Raw genomic sequence first — 16,936 nt, 5'->3', positions numbered from 1 at the left:
TGCTTGGAGCTTGCCAACCAGCACAGGAAGAAACCCGGTGTCTGAGATCGGGAATGGGAAAGCGGGGTGTGGGAAGAAGCGGGGGTGCCAGGCTCGCTCCTCCAGCTCTTTCCGTGTCAGATTTAGGGAAGGGGGGTGGATCTGGAAACGGGGGTTACTGGGAAGGCTCAGCTGCCGGCTCCTTCCCCCCCTATAGAAGCGAAACGTTCGTTCTTATTTCAGTGCGCAATTGTGGCAACATCCTATAAAATGTTAAAAACTGCCGGGCAGGAGGACTTCCGACGACGGGCCCGCAGTGGTGCTGCAGCGCCCGCCGAGGGGCCTGCCTGGCCGTCCCCGAGAGCGGTGGCCCTCGGAGCGAGCGCTTGGACATGCTCCGCAGAGAGCCTTCGACGGCTCCAGGTGCGCTGCGACCTCCGAAGAGGGCCCAAATGGGCGCAGAAGCGCTCCCTCCCCAGCGCCGGGGGACTCCAGAGGAGGGGGAGAAGCGGCGCGGCGGGGAGCTCCTGCAGCCGTCGGGGGTCTCCGCCCGCGCCTGCGAGGAGCAAGCCCGGCGACCCCCTTCAGCCAGGCCAGGCCAAGCGCTGCTCCGAGCCGGCCCTCCAGGGATCGGCTTCTTCAGCGCAGGGAGGGGGGGCTTTCTCTGGCATTAGCGGGTGGGGGCGAGGTTGTATTGCACCATCAGCATTGAGCAACGGGGGGCATTCAGACTGCAGTCTCCCCCCACTGCGTAGTTCAAGCCTAGAGATATCGGGGGGGGCGACTCTCCTTCCCGCTCCGCCTGGGGCGGGGGCCCTTGCCGCTGCTGGCTCGGCATTGGCGGATCTGCGCGGGGGAGGGCGTCTGCAACAGCCCCCAGCCCCCGCGGCCAGGAAGGGGGGTTGGCGGTGGCGTGGGGGGCCGGCCTGCCGCCTCTGGCTGCTCTTGCATTGGCGGATGCGGGGAGGGAGGGGGGCAGAGCTTCAGTCGCTGCAGAGAGGGAGGGAGCCGGAGAGAAAGGCGAGCGGGGGGGGTCCCTTTATCCGTAGGGGGGGGGCGCCGGAGCCGAAGAAGAGCCAGCAAAGTTTGCAGCAGGGCTGCCCGGGCCCTCCAGCCGAGCCCCGCCGCAGCCCCAGTACGGCCCGCTCGCCCCTTTTTTGCTGTTGCAGCGTGGGGGGGGACTTCGGGACTATCGGCCCCCCTCCTCCTCCTGCTCCTTCTCTTCCTCCCCCCCAGGGGTGAAAGTGCAAGAGGAAGTACAGCCGCTGCCATCTTTCCTTCTCTCCAAACACACCGAGCGAGGGAGGGGGACAGGCGGACCGAGCGCGCCGGCGGCCCCCGGAAACTTCCCAGCCCCGACGGCGAAGAAAAGGCCGCTGCCGCCGCCGCCGCCTCTTCTAGCAGCAGGAGGAGCGGCTTCCTCCGCGGCGGCCCCTCTGCAGCGCCTCGTGGCGGCCGCGAAGCAGCTCGCCCGGAGAGGGGGGAGGAGGAGGAGAAGCCGCCCGGAGGGGTCTCCTCGGCCGCCGCTTCGCTTCTGCAGTGCCTGGCCCGTCCTGCGCGCGCGCCCCGCTCCCTCTCTCTCCCCCTCCCTCCGCCTTTTGTTCCTGCCTCGCCCCCCAACAACCCTCTCTCTTCCTTTCCTTCCTTGCATTGGTGGCGCAAGCCCCCGCGCGCGTCTCCTCCGCTAGGCGCGATCGTGCCCAGCGCCGTCGGGGCCCCGGGATTTTCTGGAAGGCGCGAGGCGGAGCGCGTGCGCCATTCCCTTCCCAGCCCCCTCCCTTTTTTCTCCTTTTTTGCATTCCGCCCATCTCCTCCTCCTCCCTTGGCGGGCGCGCGCCCTCGACGGGAGCGCCGAGGAAGAAGAGCTCCTCCTGCCGGCCGCGCCCGGCGCAAGCAGGCCGGCCGGTAAGTCGAGAAGTCTCCGCTGCCCCGATGGAGCGGCTGAACGAGGCCAACGCCGCCGCCAGTGGCAATCCCTGCGGCCCGTCCCCGCCGGGCTGCTACACGTACCAGGTGAGCCGGCACAGCGCCGACCTGCTGCACAGCCTAAACCAGCAGCGCAAGAGCGGCGGGCGCTTCTGCGACGTGCTGCTCCGCGTGGGCGACGAGAGCTTCCCCGCGCACCGGGCGGTGCTGGCGGCCTGCAGCGAGTACTTCGAGTCGGTCTTCAGCGCGCAAGGGCTGAGCGGCGGCGGGATCGAGGGCGCCGGAGGAGGGGGCGCGGGGGCGCCGGACGGGGGCGCTGCTGAGGCGGCTGGGGCAGCCGCGGGCGCCGGAGGGGGCGGCCCCGGCGGAGTGGGCAGGGAGCTGGAGATGCACACCATCAGCTCCAAGGTCTTTGGGGACATCCTGGACTTTGCCTACACCTCTCGCATCGTGGTGCGCCTGGAGAGCTTCCCTGAGCTGATGACGGCTGCCAAGTTCCTCCTCATGCGCTCCGTCATTGACATCTGCCAGGAGGTCATCAAGCAGTCCAACGTGCAGATCTTGGTGCCCCCGGCCACTCGCCCCGACATCATGCTTTTCCGCCCTGGCACGGGCACCACCGACCTCGGCTTTCCGCTGGACATGACCAATGGCACCGGACTGGCGCCCAATGGCAACGGGATTGCCGGCATGCCTGAAGACGAGGCCACACGGGCTGCGCTTTCTGTGGCCGCCCAGTCCTCCTTGCCCATCTTGCAAGGGGTGGACCGCCTCCCCATGGTAGCCGGTCCGCTGTCACCGCCGCTGCTGGCTTCGCCCTTTCAGAACGTCGGTACTGCCACCCCTTCGCTAAGCAGCAAGCGGGGTAGGGGCCGACCCCGCAAAGCCAACCTTTTGGACTCCATGATGTTCAGCGCTCCAGGAGGGCTGCGGGATGCTGGGATCTTGCCTTGTGGCCTGTGCGGGAAGGTGTTCACTGACGCCAACCGCCTTCGGCAGCATGAAGCCCAGCATGGCGTGACCAGCTTGCAGTTGGGGTACATAGACCTCCCGCCACCCAGGCTTGGGGACAACGGGGTGCCGGGCCTAGACGACACTGCAGCCCCCCGCAAGAGGAGCCGGACGAGGAAGCAGGTGGCTTGTGAGATCTGCGGGAAGATTTTCCGGGATGTTTACCACCTGAACCGGCACAAGCTGTCGCATTCTGGCGAGAAGCCCTACTCGTGCCCGGTGTGCGGGCTCCGGTTCAAGCGGAAAGACAGGATGTCCTACCATGTTCGCTCCCACGATGGGTCTGTGGGGAAGCCGTACATTTGCCAGAGCTGCGGAAAAGGTTTCTCTAGGTAAGACGGGAGCCCCACGGAGGCCGTGAGTGTGAAATCAAAAGGCTTTTCAGCTGTTTGTGGCTGATGGGATGGTAGTCGGCTCCCTAAGATCTGAGCAGAGATTGGCCTTTGGAACGGTCTAGGTGAGCCTTCCCAAATCTGGTGCCATCCTCCAGATGTTTTGGACTATAGCTCCCTTCAACCTGAGCATTGCACGGCTGGTGCATGATGGGAGCTGTAGTCCAAAACATGGCAAGTACCAAACTGAGGAAGGCTGCACTGGTGGAATGTTGTGGGGCTTGGAGGAGTCTGAAGAAATTTCCTTTCCTAAGCCAACAGATAAGAACCACCTTCATCTTTGTACCATAGCTCAGGTAGGCGAGTGTTCTGCAGCAAACGTATAGAACGACGCACATCCCCTCACACTTGGGAGGATGTGCTGGGGAAATGCAGTTAGGTGTCAGTCCCGGGGGGGGCACTGTGTGTTTGCGGAGGTTGACTCCTCTTCACACAGTGTATGTTTATTGTGGCACAGGGCAGCGTATTGACACCCCAAACCTACACATGTTTATGCAGACGTAAGTCCCTCTGTGCTCAGTAGGTTTTCTTTGTTCAGTTTAGTGTGCACAGAATTGCGGCCTTACTAGGAAATAACTTGGCAAGGCTTACATCTGAGTAAGCATGCTCAGGATTGCAGGGATCCTAACCACTGGGGGTACAGAATGGCCCTCCAGCATCTGGGATGGATGAGGAGGGTCTCATACACACTGTGACTAGCTTTTCACGATCAGATTCTCCAACTTCGGGAGCACTTCCTGAGTTTGCAAGGCTTTCTCAAGAGAGAGGTGGAACCCTGTTCTTGAATGGGCCTGGCTGTAGGTATCTTTACATTCAGGTGCGATCCCTAACCTTTTTGAAATCCAAGAGAGGATTTGGCACCTGATCAGTATGTATGGGTTGACCTTGAACAAGTCGGCTTCATTGGCTGAAGGTGGCTTCACAGGACCATTGGGTCTGCACCATAAGGCGGTGTTCTCTATTGCTCCTATTTGAGGGCCGTGCAGGTCAAAGCAGGGCTCTTGGCTGGCTTCCTCAGCCAGCCCTGATTCAGTGAGCTTCAGGACATCAGGCTTGCTAAAGGGGTGCTGGCAACTTGGTGAAGCCAAGCACTTGGTGGGATCCTTCACGAAAATCTGATTCGACCTCGCTGTAGAGGTGACGGGGAGGGATAGGGAAAATCGGCTTGTACTGAGACAAATAAGATCTTGGGAGTCCACTCTTAATTTCCACTTTCGGGGTAGTAACTTCATGAAGCAGTCTGAGACGTTCGCCTCACAGTATCTTTGTAGCTTTGCTGGGTTGGTACCCCTAAAAATACCACTGACCAAGGCAGTCTTCCTTGATCTGATGGATCCAGTTGTTTTGGACTACAACTCCCCATCAGCCCCAACATCACACAGCCGTGCTGGCTGGGGCTGATGGAGTCCAAAACATCTGGACAGCACCAGGTCCACTTAGCAGGTTTGCACAATGGGGCACCAGCTGCAGTTCAGCCATTATGGGGACGGTGCCCATTTTGTTTATAGCTGCATCTCAGTAATCACTTCCGCAAGCAGATGTGCGTTGTGGCTTCATGAAAAGGGCAGCAGAAGCAACGTGTAAACAGCAAGATTGTGCTTAAGATGGGAAGGAAGAATCTTTTTTCCTTTCTTTCTGAAACTGGTCCAACAGTACATAACATAAGAACATAAGAAGAGCCTGCTGGATCAGGCCAGTGGCCCATCTAGTCCAGCATCCTGTTCTCACAGTCGCCAAAAGTATTTAAAAGCAAAACCCATAACCAATTTTTGCTGGAGGTTTGAACATCAAAAGATGCCTGCTGGATGAGACCAAAGGGGTCCCCATCTAGTCCAGCATCCTGTTCTCATAGCGACCAACCAGATGCCTCTTCTGAGAAGCCCCCAAATAGGGCCTGAGTGCAACAGCAGTGCTCTTCCCATTTGCCAGTCCCAGCAGTTGATATTCAGAGGCATACAGGAACGTTCCCAAGGACTAATTTTCTTTTGATGAGTTTAAAAGTAAAGAGAGCTTTTCCGTAACCGCTTGGGGCACAAGATGAAGTGAGCCGTTTTGCTGAATCAACCAGGCTTACACACTGATTCAGGCTGTAATCTTAAACTTGCTTACTAGGCACTTAGTTCCATTAAACCCAGTGAGATTTCATTGTGAGTAAGCATGCACAGGATTGCACTGCGTGACATGAGTGGGACTCCAGTCTTAAATGCAGTTTCTGTGAAATCCAGTAAGCTGAGTGGAAGCTGTTAAGGAAGGGTTCTCGAGATTGTGCCCACAGGCTGGAAGCAGATTCAGCTGATTTGAACAGCAGGTACTTTTGAGTGAGCATGGTTAGGATTGGCGCGTTATATTCCAGGCCTTATAATATTGAAAAGTAAGCGTATTTTAAAATCAGGTTATTTAAAGTCTTTAAACACCAATCCCACGTATATTTACGTGGAAGTCAGTCTCACTGGGATGGTACGCTTTCCCAAGCTGTTTTGTCGGTAAGAAAATTTAAAAACAAAATTGACAGCAGCTGCATCGCAGACAGCAACCCCTCTAAATGGCATTTATGCCAAACAGAATGCTTCTTTAAAAAAGCATTACATGCCTGATTTTCAGAATTGCTGACTATTAAAGGTTTATGCTGCCTTAAGAGAGTAAGAATTTCAACTTTTTAACTGCCTCCTCTCTGTAGGTGTGTCTTTTTACAGCCGCTTGATATGCAGGAGTTTGGCAGGCAGTCTGGCTTATCTTCTCCATGTTGTGCAAAGCATCACCTGTCAACTTACTTTTACTTTTGATTAGCCAGTCACCTTAATATTATCTCTGTTTTTTTAAAAAATGTAGTTTTATGTTTCAACACTGTATACCGCCTTGATATTTTACGATATGGCGGTACAGAAATACTCCTCGAAATAAATATAAATAAACAAACATATGGGAAAGAGGCACATCCGAAAGGTCCTTTTATAAAAAGAGAAAGGGGACCATATCTGAGGTTTATTCATTGTCAGTAATTTGTTTACAAAATAAATCTGCCATTTTAATTGATTTCATAAATCAGCTAATCCATTTAAAGACCTTCCAGATAATTTAAAAAGTGGCCCCTCGATTTTAATCATGCACCATGTTAGAAAAGGTTTTTTCTTTTTTTCTCTCTAACTCCCCCTCCTCGCCCTCCCCCATTGATTCCCTGCCATTTTGGAGAGAGTCTTTGAGCTTTTCTTTGCATCACCTCTTGGAGGAGTCATCTTGGTGAGGAAGGACAGTAACCCCCCCCCCCCAAAAAAAAAAGATGCAGGCAAGGCATTGCAAAGGGGCAATTCTCAGCAGACTAAGGCGTCAATTCTGCAGATTCTCTTGGTTGGCAGGAAAGTCACATATAAAATAAGTGGACCTTCTGAGCAACTCTCTTTCATGGGGAGGGGTATACGTTTTATATATGCGAGCAACAGTGCAATTCGTGTCTGTTCAGAAGTCCCATGGGGTTCAGCTGGATTTACTTCCAGTTAAGTGGGGGGTGGGACTGTCACCTGAAAGGTGTATGACGAATGGAGGAAGATTTCTTGATTTAGCGGGAATCTGCCTTGCTTTTAGTTGCCATGCAGTCCAATCCTGTACCTTAGCTACTCGGGAGCAACTTCCATCAGTTGCTTCTGGCGTCTTGTAAAAACATACCTTTTGCCCCACCCTTTTCCTGACCTGTGGGATTAGACCTTGCTGTGGCTGCTGTTTTTCTAATGTGGTTTCTGTCTTGTAGCATCTCTTTTCTTTTTTTTTTGTAAGACTGTTTTTACGTTTTCAATGTTAAGAAGAAAGAAAGCAGCGAGGCTCAACCCCCCAGGGCACACTCCTAAGTGCGCATTGGGACCACACCCCAAGAGGGTTCTGACAGAGAGAGGGGTCACAAGTCTGTCTGAACATTTGCAGCAGCCCTTAAAATCAGGGATTGATTTGGAGGGGCATTGTAGTGCTGTAAAGATGGAGGAGACTTTGATCACAGAAGTGGGGTTTTTTGCCCCAAACTAGCCTCTCCAGTTGGGCAGCTTCAGCCCACCTGCCTGTCTGTCAGGTTGAGCAGCTTCACTGAGGATCTCTTCTGTCGGCGCTCCTTCTCCCAAGGGCGAATTCCATTGAGCTGCATGTCGTTGGCTGAGGACAGAGAAGCTGGGGGTAGCGAGGGGGAATTGCACCCTTGTCTCCAAGCAGCTTCTGGGGCTCAGACAATGGCACACACGGAAAACCACCAGCATTTCAGAATCCACTTGCTCACTAGGCAGACGGACTGTTTCTGTTTTCATGCTGGCTGGGGCTGATGGGAGCTGCCGTCCAAAGCATCTGCTGGGCACCAGGTTGGGGGAGGCTGCTCTGTCCTGGAGGCCTTGGAGGAGGGCCGTAGCTCAGTGGTAGAGCAGGTGCCATGCATGCAGAAGGTCCCAGGTTCAATCCCCAGTGGCATCTCCTGGTGGCACTGGGGGAGACTCCCTGCCTGAAACCTTGCCAGTCAGTGCAAGCAATACTGATCCAGATGGAGCTAGGTCTGACTTAGTATAGGGCACCTGCCCGTCTTCCTGTCTGCACTTCCTTAGCAGTGTGTCCAAGTGATCTTGGCAGGCAGAATTCATCAAGGGCGATTCATGGCAAAAGGCCCTTCAGAAGAACGTTGAATGAGAGATCCTTTCTGTAGTGGTTAGCTTGGAAGCCCCACTGAGTTCAGTGGGGTTGGCTGTCCAGTAACTGTACTAAGTTTGCAACCTCCCTGATGATCAACTTAGATACATAGATGTTGATGTGTTTTAATCTTTTTAGTTGGTTGCTTTTTAATGGTTTTTTAAATGTCTTTACATGTTCTTAAATTGTTTTATTGATAATTTTTTTTTTTTTACAATCGTGGCATATAAACTTTGTTAAATAAAACAACAACAACTTAAATCGCATGGAATTCCGTGCTAGATTTTGCTCTGGGATTAAACTGCTTCTCAACATCCCTACCATGCATTTAAAGTACCTGGCTTCCCCCAAAGAGTGCTGAAACAGTAATTTGTTAAGGGTGTTGGGAATTGTAGCTCTGTGGGAGCTAAACTACAATTCCCAGGATTCTTTGGGGAAGCCACATGCTTTAAATGTGCTTTAAATATGATGTGGCTGTGATATCCTTAAATCCCACTTCTTAAGCATGGGCTTGTTTCCAGACTTTGTTCTCAAGGAACGGTTGCCCAAGAGTACGTAAGTGAGCCGAGGTAGATATATAGAGCTGTAAATCTTGCCGATTTCTGGGAAACCCAGATTGATGAGCAAATTGAAGCTTAGTCCTGCATCAGCTGGGAAATCTTGTTGCTGTGTGGAGATGACGGAAGTTGCAGACGTAACTCAACGCTTGTGCCTCTTTCTCTTTTTTTCTCCCCCCCCCCCCGTAAGGCCTGACCACTTGAATGGGCACATCAAACAGGTGCACACGTCAGAGAGACCTCACAAATGTCAGGTAGGAACTGTGGGGTGAAGGAGGGTGCCTGGCGGGTGGGGTGGAGGAGCCTTGCTGTAGTGCATTCTGAGTTGCAGAGACTGTCCACTCCTTTGCACCCCCCCTTGATGCCATCTCTTGCATACCTCCCCCTCCTCCAGATGTTACTCCTCCTTCCCCCCCCCCAGCATCTCTTTCTTTGCAGCTTTTGTCTCTCTTGGCTGCCAAATCTCCTTGTCATAGCCAATTATCCCTTCTCTCTCTCTGTCTCTCTCTGTCTCTCTCTGTCTCTCTCTCTGTCTCTCTCTCTCTCTCTCTCTGTCTTCTGCCTGCCCGTCAACAGGTGGGCTCACCATCTATCCTTGATTTTTAGGGAAATTCTCATTTGCAATTGAACGTCATCTTGTGGGTTCCTCTTCCACCTATGAACATCGCACTGAGCAAAATTGGAAGCTTCTCCCCCCCCCCCCCAATGTTTTTCCTAGCAAGGAGAGGCACGGAGCGTCTGATCTGGCTAACACGGGTAGAAGGCATGGGGGGGGCTGAGGGCCACCAGCTATTTCCCTTCCTTCCCTCCCCAGTGACATATTTATGCTCAGGTATGAAGAACGATAAAGTTAGATCTTTTTTATAGTAGTTAAACCCAAAAAAGAGAGATTTTTGTTAATTATTCTTATGCATTGTTAGGATCTCTGTTAAAAACCCACACAATCCTTCCTCCTTCTTTTGAATTAAATCCTTGGCCGTTAAGCCCTGGTGAAGATGAATCAATAGCCAAGGCTGAGTGATCAAGAGTGGGCGGCAGAATTGGTTCCCCCCCCGCACACCCTTCCCCCAATGTTCACACAAACCCCACACACACACTTCCTGTCCAGACTCATTGTCCTTTTTAACTGTGGTAGAAATGTAGCAGGGAAGAGGAATGCCCCTGATTCCTTTCAGAAGTTGAGTTTAAATCGGTATTTGGAAAGGGGTTTTTGGAGGCACCTTTGGTTTCATTTTTAACCAGTGTTAATTAACATCCAGGTAATCTTGCAAGGATAGGAGACCTTTTCCAGCCCGAGGGCCGCATTCCCTTCTGGGCAACCTTCCAAGGGTCACATGCCCACAGTGGTGGGCAGGATAAATGCAAATGTTTCTCTTTGTGCAGTAGGCTCGTTTTGGCAGACGACCCTCTCTGTCCCCCATCCAGGCATTATATCAGCGTTCAGGGGCAAAGCAGGGCCGGTGAGAGGTGTGATCTGGAGAGAGTCCCAAGGGCCGGATAGCAAGGCCTGGAGGCTGCATTTGGCCCCTAGGGCTGAGGCTCCTCCCCTGGTAGTATCATCAGCCCAGTGTATAAGGGCAATGCCAGCTCAAGGCTTTGGGTGCCCAAAGGCTACCTCAGTGGGCCCTCTGAATGTAGACTAGGCAAGGGGTGCAACGGGCAGGTTTTCTTGCACAGTCTTTGACTTCCATGGGTGCTCTGGGCAGAGTCAGAGCTAGAGCGTTGGCCCCATGTGCAGTCTTGGGGCGCCCGGCCGATGCCCTCTGGAGCCCGCCTTGACTGAGGGGAGATTGATCTCTGCGTGGGAGAAATTGGGGGAGCAGAGAGAGGGAGGAAGGGTGTGATCCCAGGGCCCCTTCCAGCCCCTTAACCCTGGATAGTGGTGCACCACTAGAAATGGAAAGACAAGTAACAGTTCACAAAAGAATAATAACTGAAGAGTGCCTTAAAGGGTTAATCAGTTTTTGGGAAACGTTGATCTGACTCCAGAAAGTTAAAGATGTTGAACTGTCAGTAGGATTCTTTTGGGGAAGCAGTTGATTGCATCGTGTCTACTCCTGTGAAGGCCTAGGGGGAATTGATTAAGCCAGCCATGGACATGGGAAATCCAGGCTGACAGCAGGTCGTGGGAGGCCTGTGGCTTACCTCCAGCCTGCCTTTTCCCACCCAGCCCAGAATTATCTGAGTCCAGGGGTGATTTGTGAGCACAGGGCTGTGTGGGCCAGCATGAAGACCACAGTGAGCTGAGCACCACCTGTGAGCCAGACCTGCCTCACCCCTGAGCTATATCAGAAGCCTGGGCATGGATGTGGACAGGTTTTGACATTGATGCGGAGCCCAAGTTGGTGCATGGTGAATTTGCATGGTTCACATTGCAGCAAGTGGTCCTGCTCAGAGCTGCCTTCAAGGATTAACGCGACGTGACAACAGCTCTGTAGAGTCAGCCAAAAGGCCCATCTAGTCCAGCATCCTGTTCTCACCGTGGCCAACTAGGTGCTTCAGTGGGAAGCCCACAAGCAAGCAGGACCTGAGCGCAAGAGCACTCTCCCCTCCTGCAGCATCCAGCAACTGGTATTCAGGAACATGCTGCCTCTGACAGTCACTGTGACTAGTAGCCCCGATAGTCTTCTCCTCCTCCATGAATTTGCCTAATTCCTTTTTAAAACCATCTGTGTTGATGGCCATCGTTGCCTCTCGTGGAAGAGAATCCCACAGTTCAACGACATGCAATGCGAGGGGCTGAAATGGGGCGTCTGCAAGGGTTTCCGCTGGCAAGAGACCCGTGGACTTGCTGCAGGGAGCAGGTGGGCTCCATGAGGGCGGGGGGCTCATGGAGGGTGTCTTGTTCAAGCGCCCTCCAAAACCTGGAGCCTAGAATCTTAAGACCTCACAAGCCTCCAGAGTCGGGCATTCAGCTCACGATTTCCCTCTGCCAAAAGTGGTTTGTTGTGGCCTGGTGGAGCTGGTCTTTCACTGTGACCTCTCCTGCCTCTGAGGGGTGCAAAAGATGAACGCACGCAAGGCTGGTGCATTGCCTGCCTGGCTTTCACTCGTCTGTGGTCGTTGTTCTGTTTTCACGCCATGGCATGTTTCTCTATGAGTTTCATGTGTGTATATGTATATACAAACATCATCACCTGAAGGTCCTGCAATACAATTTATGTCATCTAATGCAAAAAACCCAGGATGTCATATCCAATACGTAGGAAAAACTACAACCGACCTACGCACATGCTTCAGAAACCACAAATCAGCAATCTTGACTTTAAAAAGTGGCTTAACCAGTTGCAAAACATTTCAGCACCGAGGGCCACAGCCTGTTGGACTTATCTGTAACAGCTACAGAGTTGCCAACAGATCCAACAGCACTGACTAAGAAGGAGAACTTCTGGATATACTCCCTGGAAGCATTGGCACCACATGGCCTTAACTCGGAGGACAGTACAAACCTGACTTCGCTCCTGCAAATGCAGCCCCTCTGAGCATTCCATCCTCAAAGCTCTGAAACTGCCACTTTGGTAGCAGCTGATGAAGGCAGAAGCCAGAACATTTTGCTGGTAAAATGAAGCATACAGATTTTTCTCTTGTTTGTTGCAAATGGCAAGTAATTTCAGGCTCTCCTAATTAGGGTTAGCAATTTTTTAAGCCAGCCTCTGTCGCAATGCCTTTTAACAGGGGCTTAACATGCTGATGTTAGCGAGTGACGGCGTTCATCTCCACACTGTGACAGGTTTCCCCTGCTGATTTCTGCGAATCAAGCTGCTACCCTTAAAGGCAGAAGAGCAGGCCGGTGTTTTTTTCTGGTCATGAGCACCAGCTGTTCTTAACTGGCACAGACCTTACTCTCTTTCAAGATGGTCTTTAACATGGTCAGAAACAAAAGTTTGCCATCTCAACTGATCTTGTTAAATATTTCAAAAGTGCCCAGTCTCCCTGTGGCACTGCTAAACATGGATGGCGCATTTCCCCCCACTATATTTTTTTAGGCCCCACCTGACAAGCAGGAGTGAAGTTGTGCAAGACAATTCACAGGGGTGTTTGCTGTAGAGATCTGGCAAGCCATTGTCCCGCCCACCACTTTATACATTGCTATATTGAGGTTTTGGTAATAGGTCAATTGATTTCAATGCAATTTATTTATTAATCTATGTAATTATATATATTTTTAAAATCCCAATATGTGGCTATCTGGGAAGCGAATACAGTTTTACAAGAGGCACACTGTCTTCTTTTTCCCCTCCCCCATTTTGCAAAAATGTCATCAAGAAATAAACTACAGAAAGCGCTCCCTCTGTCGTCCATATAAGGCAGTGCACATCATTGATCCTGAACAGTTATAATTACAGAGAAATATAATTGGGGCAAAGGCAGTTTTCCCCCCCGGTTCTGTCTGTCTTTTTAAGAGGGGTGAGTGCAAAATAAAATCAGTTGTTTCGTTAGTTAATTCTTCAACGTATCACTTGTACAGATGTCCATAGCCTAGGACAGGGGTGGGGAACCTTTTTGGCCTGGTGGGCCAGCCCACCTGTCAATCACCTGACATCATTACAACACCAGATGATTGACAGAAGGGTTGTCCCACCCACCTGTCAGAGTTGGTGGAGAAGAGCTTCCCAAGCACCTGAGAGCCCGGCTGATTGTTGGACCGGCACTGTGGAACTCACTGCAAGGGGCTTTGCTGCTTCTGTGGCACCAAGTGGTTTGCATGGCTGAGTCTGAGTTTTAACTGCCATTTCAGTGGAGACCATGTGGTGCTGTTGGAGCAAAGTGGGCTCCCCTGCCCTGCCCACCAGTGCACTCGGGAGCTCACTTTATGCCTCCAGTTGTTCCTTTGTAGCCATGTCAGCCCCTTTCCTACATACGACATCGTGTGTGGGGCAAGTGAGTGTAGTTTGGAGGGAACAGCCTGCAGGAGTGGAGGTTCACCACCCCTTGCCTGGGGGTTCAGTCTGTGTTTTGGGAGCACCCTGGGGTTTTACAGAAGCTTAACAGGAGCTCCCTGATGAGTGGTGGGAGAAAAGATGCCTCTGGCCCCCTCCCCCAGGATTGCCCCCTGCAGGAATAGGTGGGCTGGTTCCGGCGGAGCAGTGGTGAGGGCCAACAGCCGTGGCCAGTGCTCCTGGTGAACTGCGCATGGGCCCAAGAATGTGCCCCAGAATCCTGTGCAACCCCCCTGGAGTTCCAGGGCGGATGTGCAGGCATCCTCTGACAAGACAAGCTGTTGTGCAAATAGGTGAGAGTTTGAAAGCTGTTAAGAAATAGCAGGAGGTGCTCCAGGCCAGAGTTCTTCAACTTGAGGTCCCCCAGATGTTGGGCTACAGCTGCCATGATCCCTTGGCCAGTTATGATGGGAGTTGTAGTCTAAGGACATTTGGGGACCCAAAGTTGAAGAGCAGTGCTCTAGGCCGGGGGTCAGCAGGTTTCCAGCTTGCAGGGTATGTTTTATTTTTTACTAGATCCCTGAGATTCACCAACCAGAGCCGGGTGCAAAATAGTAGACAAGCCCGGCAGATACGTGCCAAGAATTAAGGGCCGGGGTGCCCCTGAACGTAGGCTCAGCCAGTGAATTTGTGATCAGTTTCAGAAGCAAGCACTTAAGTTCTTTTGCACACAAAATCCACTCCTAGTTTCCTCAAAGACACTCTTTTTCAGCAGTCTAATTTACTATGAGACAAACAATTTTAGTTGTTGAAATTGGGAGTCAGGAACTCCTGCAGGTCTATTGCAGATCACCCAGAAATGTGCCAGTAAATTTCAATCTATTTTCTCGCCCCTCCTTTAGGCCTCCTCCCAACCTGATGCCCTGCAGATGTTTTTGGCCTGCTGCTCCCAGGTTGCATTAGCATTTGCCCTGCTGCGCTGGCTGGCCATGTTGGCCAGTCTCTGGAGAGCCACAGGTTGAGGAAGGCTGCTCTCAACTTTGCCTCCATGATTCTAAGGGCCCCCTGGGAGGGTGCAGGACGCATGGAGGGCAGGTGTGACATTCCAGGCGGGGGGGCACCCTGCAACTGCCACAGCAACAGCGACCGGACGTTGCAGCCATCAGATCTGCACTGCAAACTGGAAGCGGCTGAGGAGGAGGGACCACACGGCAACTCCCGGCCACCCCCCCTTGCCCACCCGTGGCTTCTTTTCCTGGCTGGTTGGTTTTAGGGGAGAGCCCGAGTGAGACATGCTGTTTTGGTTCTCTTCTGCATTAGCTCCCTGATCTGCAGATACTTCTCTCTGCTGAAGAGAGACCGGCTGATGGGTTCAGGGACTCAAGATGTCGAGATGGTTTATATAAGGTGGCCTGACTTTAAAATACTGAGAGCCCCTTGCAATCAGCAAAAAGTCACCAGCTCCCTTTGGCTTAGATCCCATAAAACAGCCTTCCCCAATCTGGTGCCCTCCAAGGGTTTGGACTACAAATCCCATCAGCGCTGTGCTAGCAGGAGCTGATGGAAGCAGTAGTCCAAAACTGCTAGAGGGCAGGGAAGGCTGCCGTTAGAAGTCACTAAGTGAGTCGTCGCTGAGGGATCCTTGTCCTGGAGCCACTTAGCTTCTTGCAGTTACTGGCTCTGCAACCTGCTGTCGATCCCCAGCAACAATTGTCTGGCAGCAAGGCGAATCTCTTTTGTCTAATCTTAAGTTTAACTCGGAGCAGAAGAGCCTTTGCGCCGGGAACACCCCCTGGAATACAGAGCTTTTAGGGTTGATGCCTGATGGGGCCAGCCTGTCATTCTACCCAGGTGCCTGGAGGCTGAGAATGGACAGAAGCCCATCAGATGAGGGTTTTTTTATGGGGGGAGGAACAGGAAAAAAAAGGGAAACACTGTGGGTAGGTCATAGCTGGTTGCCTTGTTTGCTCAGTTGGGCCTTGATGTTTAGAAACTCAGCAGTGGGAGGGAATCTGGTGCACTGTCCAACCTGCCGAGGCCAACATTATTGTTGCCCTCCCTTTGCCCCATTGCTGCAAGGAGCCCCACAACAATGGAGCTGGTGCCACACTTGGGGGGGGGCATTTCATGCTCTCCGTGGCCCCCATGCAAATCTTCCCTGCAGGATAGAGGGCTGCAGCCAGAAGCCCCTTGTGCAGATGCCTGCGTGGAATGAACAGGCACCTCCCTGTGGGTGCTATCCTCAGCTGGTGTGGCCCAGCCTTCCCCCAACCTGGTGCCCTCCAGACGTTTTGGGCCACAATTCCTGTCACTCACTACCAGCCTGGCCAGATTGGGTGCACCGGTGTGGCTGGGGCTGTTGGGAGTTGTGGTCCAAAACATCTGGAGGGCACTAGGTTGGGGAAAGTCAGCTGTAGAAGTTCACAATCTTGTTTGTAATGTGGAAGAAGAAACTAACTTGTTTTCATTCTGATTGTGGGAGCTTATTTCTTTCTCATTTGTGACACATTTAGGTAACATCTGGCCATCCTTAGCATTAGGAAACCAAATCTTGATTATGAAAAACTAAAATTGTATTGCCTGGGGGAAAAATAGCAAGTTAAAAATCAGCATTCAGAAATGCCGTGCTTTTCCCAAATGATTTCATTGCAGAATGAGTTTCTTCCTTATCTAATCTCTCTTACTTCCTGCCTATTAGCAGGAAATTGGCACCCTCCATGGAATAAGCTCAGAGACATCTACCTCCATAGAGCAGTTGAAACTTCAAGAGGTATTTCTTAAACACTGTTTATTTTTTTTTAAAAAAACTTCTCTATTTTTAGTATATTTATCTGCCTTTGCAATGCTTGGTAGGAAAGCACTGGAGTTTTCCTTTTTATTATTGTTATTAACAGTGCTCTCTGATAACATTTTACTGTATTTTTAAAGACATTAACATCTTAAAATTTGAAATGTTTAGCTTACTTCGAAGTTGACTGTGTGTTTCTTGTTTTTGTTTTTAGTTCTGATAGCTGACTTTTGGCTTTCTGGACTCGAATGTATTTCTGTCTCTCCCTTTAAAATAATTTTTGCCAATCAGTTCAACAACTAACTGTGCTTGAGAGTGTTTAATAACTGGTGTCAAAAGAAATTAGTAAATTAAACACAACTACGAAGAGTTTTATCATTTGATGCCTGTTGTTTTCAGTGAGTTCAGTGGTATACCATTAACACAGTAGTCTCCAACCACTGGGACTTTCTCCTCAGGGCTGGCGCCAAAGGGCAGACAGGTTGGGCCTGGCTAAGGGCCCTGTGGCCCACAGGGACCCCTGAAGGTCCCCTTGTTAGAACTTCCCAGCTGGTACTGAAGATGACTATCTGGGAATCCTTTCCATGAGCGAGGCTTGCTTTGTTTCTGTGTTTCCTTTTGACAGTTCTGAAAACGACTGTTATTAAGCCGTTTTGAAATTACAACTGATGCCCATTCTAACAGCCTACAGATTTATATGTTTTTAGTCTGCATCATAGGAAAAATCCTGTTGGATGATGTCATTAGATA

General features: G+C 51.7%; 1 protein-coding gene across 9 annotated transcripts in view; it reads left to right on the top strand.

Annotated features, from left to right (window-relative positions):
• Positions 1–1,159: 1,159 nt before the first annotated feature.
• Positions 1,160–16,936, top strand: part of PATZ1 (POZ/BTB and AT hook containing zinc finger 1) — a 31,028-nt gene continuing 15,251 nt past the window's right edge. For 2 of the 9 annotated variants that reach the window (XM_061602749.1, XM_061602748.1), the window contains exons 1-3: positions 1,912–3,248; positions 8,709–8,772; positions 16,097–16,168. In XM_061602749.1, the coding sequence (XP_061458733.1) occupies positions 1,912–3,248; positions 8,709–8,772; positions 16,097–16,168 (1,473 nt within the window). Of the gene's footprint in view, positions 3,249–8,708; positions 8,773–16,096; positions 16,169–16,936 lie in introns of all 9 variants that reach the window. The other 7 variants (XM_061602743.1, XM_061602742.1, XM_061602745.1 and 4 more) reach the window with 7 other exon arrangements.

Source organism: Rhineura floridana, chromosome 19 (genome assembly GCF_030035675.1).
Source record: "Rhineura floridana isolate rRhiFlo1 chromosome 19, rRhiFlo1.hap2, whole genome shotgun sequence".
In the NCBI taxonomy this organism is placed as follows: Eukaryota; Metazoa; Chordata; class Lepidosauria; order Squamata; family Rhineuridae; genus Rhineura; species Rhineura floridana.
The sequence above is the reverse complement of the archived record's forward strand: the minus strand, read 5'-3'. Positions and strand labels throughout refer to the sequence as shown.